The sequence below is a fragment of the Berghia stephanieae genome, chromosome 14 (assembly GCF_034508935.2).
Source record: "Berghia stephanieae isolate SIO BIC M18660-M18661 chromosome 14, UCSD_Bste_1.3, whole genome shotgun sequence".
Classification (NCBI taxonomy): domain Eukaryota; kingdom Metazoa; phylum Mollusca; class Gastropoda; order Nudibranchia; family Aeolidiidae; genus Berghia; species Berghia stephanieae.
The window spans coordinates 20,998,473-21,006,008 of NC_088373.1; the positions used below are offsets into that span (position 1 = coordinate 20,998,473).

Here is a 7,536-nt window from a genome sequence, read left to right on the forward strand (position 1 = left end):
TTTATGAATTGATCTTAGGAATTCTATATCAAAACAAAAAAAAACAGAAGAAAAGAGAAATGGAAAGAAAGGCAAAGGAAAAGAGAGAGAGAGAGAGAGAGAGAGAGAGAGAGAGAGAGAGAGAGAGAGAGAGAGAGAGAGAGAGAGAGAGGGAGAGATTTGTCCCTCCCCTTCCCCTTCAACCATCTAATCAAAGAACACCACTGGTCGTCTGTGTCAATTGTGACATCTGGTGCCATTCAGTCTGGCCCGACGTCATAAAAACGGGACCGTCACTAAATTTCACGAGACTATTGCACAGGTGTCAAAATATGACATAAGACATAATGGTGATTTTGTGGTTTTGAGGGAAATGTTTGACACGGCAAATTCAGCAGAAAATTTCTGAGAACTTCTCAAAATCACTGTTTATTTATCAAAAAATTTTTTTTTTTAAAGGAGGAAGTGTGATGGGGATGGGCGGAGATAAACTACCATTTAGGTGCCCAAATATTCGACTGGCGGTGACAGCCCAAATTCTTCACCCGGCGAAAAAGTTCCGGCTCAAATCTCGATCGCGGTTTTTTTCTTCTTCTTTAAAAACAATTTTTTTTTTTTTTTTGAATAGTGACGACGGGAGGTTCCGGATTAAAACCGGCAGGTGGTAAAAAAAAAACGGATTTCCGGCTAAAACCGGAAAAGTGGCATCCCTGTGGCTCATATCTCTAATCAAAGCTTGCCGCAACATCCCAGGTTTTCTCAGCCAGCCTCATAAATATGTTGAATAGATGCGTGACAAGATTTTTCAAGAAGTCATGTCCCACAAAAAAAACAAACATTTGACTCTACCCCTGCTTCTGTATTGATGAATTAAAAATAATCGGGCCATATCTAATTGTAACAATCATTGTATCCAAAAATAAACTGAAATGGGTCTAAGAGGAAAATAACAGGACTGCCATTGCCTCATGCGGCTATGTGGTCTAAGGGTATGACACCCGCTTTCGGACCGGAAGGTCCTGGGTTTGAGTCTTGCTCGACGCATAGTTGAGTCCTTGGAAATGGCTCTTTACTCACATTCTCTCACCACACTCAGGTGTAAAATGAGTACCTGGTCGTTAACAGCCTTGTCTCAGTCGTAAAAATTGTAATATTGCCTAATAAGCATCTTGTCTCGTTCTAAATGTTATATATGTTGCTGTTATTCAGGGACCCTTTGTAAAGCACTTTGAGCACGGTTAGTGGATATTGCGCTATATAAAATCTCAAGTTCAAGTTTCATAAATTTGTTTCTTACCAGCCAAATCAACCAATTCTTCCTCGGTGGCAGCTGACAGGATATCATCCCACTCCGTTTCGAAATCCGCTTCATCATCATTGAAGATTTTGATTTTTTCTGGCTCCTTCGGAACAAACTTTTTGCCTGTGGTTTGAAAGAAAAAGACGTGTCAATAAATAAATAAAATACAGCGGGACCTTTAGCGCCCACAACATGATAGGGACAGATAGAATTACTTGCTACTATTATTCATACTGAAGACCCATAGAAACATGACAAAACATCACTTTTAAAAGGGTCAAATTCTGTAATCAGAAGGTCTGAGGTTCGATCACCAGTCGAGGTAGACTGATTTTTTGGGATGGTCTATTTTTTCTATTTTTCTTTCTTGCTTTGTCTGGCACCTTTCATATACAGTTGCTCAGATCTTTGTCAAATTCATTGCATTACATGTATGTAAACATCACTGATAAAGATCTTAACAAGTGTGTATGAAGAAAGGTGCCAGACAAAGCAAGAAAGAAAAATAGAACAAAAAGAAAATCCCAAAAATTCAGTCTACCTCAACTGGGAATCGAACCTCAGACCTTCTGATTACCGGTCAGACATGCTACCATTACATCAGAAGGTCTAAGGTTCGAACCCCAATCGAGCTAGACTGATTTTTTTCTTCTATTTTTCTTTCTTGCTTTGTCTGGTACCTTTCATACACACTTGTTCAGGTTTTTATCTCACACCGGTGCCTGCTCCTTAATTTCTTTAATTTAAACATCATTGACTCATCAAAAAAAAAAAAAAATCAAGGAAAAACAGGATGTTATAAATTCTATCAGTATATATTTTATATCTCAATTTATCAAATTAAAATATAAAGTGTTGCTATTGGTTCTTGGTTGTATATTTTTACATTTCTGTGCATTTGCATATATTATATATGTATACATTGTCACCACAGATTCTCAACTTTGTGTTTATACATTTTCATGCATGCCACGTCTGTAAACGAATTTCCATTTTTTTGGATGAATAAAGAATATATTATTATTATTATTATTATTATTATTATTATTATTATTATTATTATTATTATTATTATTATTATTATTATTATTATTATTATTATTATTACTATTATTATTATTATAATATAAGATCCTAAAAACACTGGAAAATCCACTGAAAAATTGGAGTTGACAGCTCTGTCCACTTGCCCTTAGTTTCCTTGGCGTAGGGAACCTGGTTTTCCCAGTCTTTCTCATGTTTGGCCTTATCCTCTAAGAACTTGATCAGATGCTGGCGACTGAAAGGACCAGTAGCACTTTTGCTCGTTTGGTCTTTACATCTTTGGGAAGGAGGCAGTAAGGAGTTCTGAAATTAAAAGGAGAAAAATAAATTGTCATACGAGCCTGTGGTCGAGCCAGATTGACCATCATTTATACACAAAAGATTGTTTAAATCTTACTGCTAAATGCTTTGAGACCAGAGTAGTTTAGACACTAAAATATGAATATTTATCAGATTTTGTTCTACATATTCAAAGTTATATTGAGGAGAGTGAATATCATTTATATCACTGACAAAAATTGAATAGCAAAATAGTAGGTATATGAATAAGTCGACGTGCACTTACTTGCAGGTCTGATAACCCAATTTCTTATGGGCTCATTGTTGTAATGGAAATCTTCAAAAAAAATGACCCAATTCATTGTCCATTACAACAAAATGTTAAAGTAGGCCCATAATTGGGGTCGGATGTCAGACCTGCATATGTGCACATAGGAATAAGTGACTGATCAAATAATTTAAATAACAAAATAGAAAACTGAATAATCAAATTTTTAATCAAAAAATGTATTTGTTCACAGATGATGCAATTGTCTTTCTTCAATATAAATGAATAATTCAATCTCAATTTTATTTCAGAGATACGGAATATCGAAGAAAGACAATTGCATCATCTGTGAACAAATACATAACAGTGAAACGTAACAATAACCGATATTGTAAGGCTTTTATAAGTCTCTAATATCGACATACGTCCGGGTCGAAATCTCCATTCAATTCCTCCAACTCCTCAGTTGTCAACGCCTGCAGTAAATCATCAAGATCGTCCAGGCTGATATCCTCAGTCGTTGTCGTATCTTTCTTCAAGAAACTCATGATGACGATGGGGATGATTATGTAGGCTGCCTCAACTTGAGAAGAGATATTAATTAGCGAGTTAAGATTATCCGCTGTCAGAATGTAAAATAATTTGAATAAACAGGATAGTCACAGCTTAATACCCAGTCTTTTGGATGGCAACATTACAGGGTAATTAGGCGAAGACACTGGTTGGGTTGGGTTGGGGGGGGGGGGGGGGGGGGGTACCAGTGAAAATTTTAAATAGTGGGGAAAATTAACCCTTTGCCTAACGATTTCTAAATAAATCGCCGCTAAGTTTCTCACGTTATAAAAATGAACTTGAATATTTGACTATATTATACACCACTGAAAACAAACAATAGTTTGTTGATTTTTTAAAAAATTGTTGTTGCTTTAATCAAAACAAAAATAAAAGAGAGAAAAAGTAACCAATCATTCTCTCATACTCATGCCAATATAAAACAGCAGAAGGCAATGTACTCTATAGTGTAATTTATCATTTTTGTAAAGCCATCAAGACATAGAATGACATGGTTATACTTCACAAGTGCAAAGTATGAAGAGTTTTTTTTTTTAAAGGCCGACCGGTCAACTATAAAAACAATAAGAACCAAACTCTCTCTAAAATGTTAAAATCAGATCTCTTCATCAACAAAAAGTCAAAGCTGTGATTATCCCCAGACACCTGTCTGGGGATAATAAAAATTTGTTATCCCCAGACACCTGTCTGGGGATAACAAATTTTTATTATCCCCAGACGCATATTTGAAACTCCGCTCTTTTAAACAATTATCCACATTCCAGAATATGGAATGTTTCCAGATGCACATAGAAATAAGGAAAGTTAATAAAATATCTATAAAAACATAACATTAACCAACATTAAAATCAGTGGTTACTACATATACACAATATGCGTCGACTTCGAAGTGGGTGTCATGGCCGAATGGTTTAGTCATCTGCCCTGGAAGTTTGACCATAATCGACGTTGTGGGTTCGAATCCTGGTAACGTCCCTTTTTTTTTTTTTTTTAAATTCCGTCTTCTTTTTACAGAACGTTGAAAGGGATAAATGTCCCATCCATCCTCCCCCACCTCTTTTTTTTTATTATTAAACTCTCTCTCTCTCTCTTTCTCTCTCTCTCTCTCTCTCTCTCTCTCTCTCTCTCTCTCTCTCTCTCTCTTGTTTTTTTTCTAGTTTCTAGCAAAAATATTCGTCCCCACTCCGATCTCAAATAGTGTCTAAAAAGAATAAATAATTAAAAAGCAAACAAACAGAAATATTCAGAGAGCGACCAAATGGTCAGATAGAGGAGAAAAAAAACAATAATTGTTTTAAAAATAAAAACAATTTAAGAAATTCATGCTCAGAAACGGAACATTTGCATAAAGGTTTAGCAAACAAAAAACTCTAAGGTTTAGGTCAAAATATAAAAAAAAAAAAAAAGAGAGATTTCCCTCGGAGCAGGGAATAGTGTTAACAATAATAATATAATAATAATAATAATAATAATAATAATAATAATAATATAATAACAATAACAATAATAATAATAATAATAATAATAATAATAATAATAATAATAGTAATAGTATGATAATAAGAGTATTAATAATAAAAATAATACTATTATTGATAATAATATAATAATGATTATGATGGTAATAGTAATAATAATAACAAATATTACAATTATTATTATTATTATTATTATTATTATTATTATTATTATTATTATTATTATTATTATTATTATTATTATTATCATTATTATTATCATTGACCAAAACAAAAACAAAAAAAAAAACAATAATAGATCTAGAGCAAATTAAATAATGAAATAATATTATCGGAGAAATAAAAAATTCAACTGATTAAAAAAAAACCTCTTGCTCGGAACTCGGAACAAAAGTGAAAACAATGAAAATCAATTGGGAAGAAAGAAAGAAAAGTAAAAAAAAAAAAAATGAGTGGGGGGGGGGGGCGGTCGCGACTGGGTCGAATCTGTGCAGCTAAAAGGAGTAAAATGAAAGGTGGCCTTCCACACTGAGCTGCCTATCCATACCGCTATCGGAATATTTTAAATTCATATATGAGCTAAACATATTTCCACCATTTTGCTTCCTTGTTTTGGTAGTTATTTTCATCTCTGATTCGAATAAAAATATGTTGTTGGATCTAGTTTTGTGGACGTGTGATACTAAATTGTATTGTCTTGTGCGAAGCAGACAGGAAAATAACAGGTGTGGGTTTTGGGCTTTGGGGCGAACAACACCATGGCCTAGGAATTCGTCCGCGACATAAAAATTATTCCCGGTCGTCCCCAAAATTGTGGCCAGAATGAGCAAATTATAGAAACAAGAGATGATCAATAAAGTTAACAGGTAGGTTGGTAATGAAAATTTAAATGATTGGTGGACTATGAACAGATTTGATGATTAACAACTTTCTTCCTGGTTGAAAATAAAAAGTCGAATTGCCAGTTTGACGTTTTCAGATCAAAGTAACAAAAGAAATTTCATTGATCCATTTGCTTTAAAATATTTTTTTAAAAGAGCTGGATTTGACATTTGATCACTATTTACTTTCATCTTGTGTTAAATATCACTTGATATATTAACTGTTTTGGGACACAACCACTAGTATTTTTTCCAGAATATTTGGTATTTTTCACGCCTAGTTTGGCATTTTGCATAAAATCTTTCTGCCCACTTGCTACATGCGTCTGGGGATAGTATCCTCAGACAGGTGTCTGGGGATAACAAAAATTGGTTATCCCCAGACACCTGTCTGGGGATAACAAATTTTTATTATCCCCAGACAGGCGTCTGGGAATAATGACAGCAAAAAGTCAAAGTGAGGAACAACGAATTAACATAAAATAGTATTAGTATTGTAGACAAAAAGTTTAAATTGGATTTTTAAAATGTTCTCATCAATTGTTTTAGTTATTTATATATAACATGGCGAGGTTGAAGTTGAAATTGAAGTTGATCTCACGCAGCTGATGGTTTTGACTCATACTCAACTCATTAATATTCAGAAGTGAAAAATTTCCCCCCACATATCACTGTGGTGACAATTGACTTTGTCTGTTTGGAAGCGATCTGAGAAAATTGGTACTAAGTCTTTTTTTTTTTTCAGAGACGATGACGACTATGTAGATGAAGAGGATGGTGCATGAAAGTTGAACTGAAAGTGAAGAAAAATGAAAGCCAGAAAAAAAGGGTCCTCGGATACACTTTTGATAATAAAGATTTATGTGATACCACGGCAAAACAATAGAGTTGAGGTCAAATCCACTAGCATATAATATCAGAAACTACTAAGACCTGGTTATTAAACCCAAAACATACACAAATTTTTAGTGTGGAGAATGATTAGCAGCTGAAGAAATTAGTTTTGTTTACAGAATTACCCAATAAGGAAACGAAGGAAGCAGGAAGACACTGACAGATTGAGTTGGTATCGAGCTTTTCAGGATCGTAATTTGAAATACTTACAGTTATCTGAAAGTAGTTTTACAAAGGACTTGTCCGAGATCCGATATCTTTTTCATAGAATCGATACCTGACATTAGCTCTTTAGTTAAAGAGGTAGATTTCCTCCTAAATTTTGTGGCCAGCTGCCATTTCATGCCAAACGATATCCAAAATGAAAGTTTTATTGTTGACCAACAATTTATTTTATTTGTGAGGTGATAAATTGTTATTGGAACAATTTATAAATTTTCAATATTCATTTTAAGCAAGAAAATGTCAAGAAGAGAAAACTGATAATAATATACCTTTAATTAAGTAAAAGGGTAATGTTTAGAGGGAAATAGTTGGAAAAGCGCTTCTGAAGATTTTGGGTTGGAACTGTGTTTTCCGTCCACAAGTGGACTGAATACGCAGCTATGTTTTCCGTCCACCAGTAGATTGAATACACAGCTGTGTTTTCAGTACACAGGAAGAGATTATAAGGGCTAAACCATGTCGTAACTATAGTAGGCCATGGGCTAAATTGTTTGACTGAGAGCGACAAGGCGAGGTGGCCGGCTGTTTTAGCACAGCTTAACTGTAGCCGGAGTGGGGTGAGTTAGAGGTTCGAGCTCCTTTCTAGGCACAATATTTTCTTGCTTTCTTTCTTTT

The 7,536-nt window shown here is 34.3% G+C and overlaps 1 protein-coding gene across 3 annotated transcripts in view; it reads right to left on the bottom strand.

The window, feature by feature from the left end:
- LOC144959928 (tropomodulin-like) overlaps window positions 1-6,878 on the bottom strand; it is a 29,231-nt gene extending 22,353 nt beyond the window's left edge. For 2 of the 3 annotated variants that reach the window (XM_078892786.1, XM_078892784.1), the window contains exons 1-4: window positions 6,760-6,846; window positions 3,296-3,453; window positions 2,470-2,626; window positions 1,277-1,402 (exon numbers count right to left, since the gene is read on the bottom strand). In XM_078892786.1, the coding sequence (XP_078748912.1) occupies window positions 1,277-1,402; window positions 2,470-2,626; window positions 3,296-3,418 (406 nt within the window). In that variant the 5' untranslated portion in view covers window positions 3,419-3,453; window positions 6,760-6,846. Of the gene's footprint in view, window positions 1-1,276; window positions 1,403-2,469; window positions 2,627-3,295; window positions 3,454-6,759 lie in introns of all 3 variants that reach the window. The other variant, XM_078892785.1, reaches the window with a different exon arrangement.
- Between the last annotated feature and the right edge of the window lie 658 nt (window positions 6,879-7,536).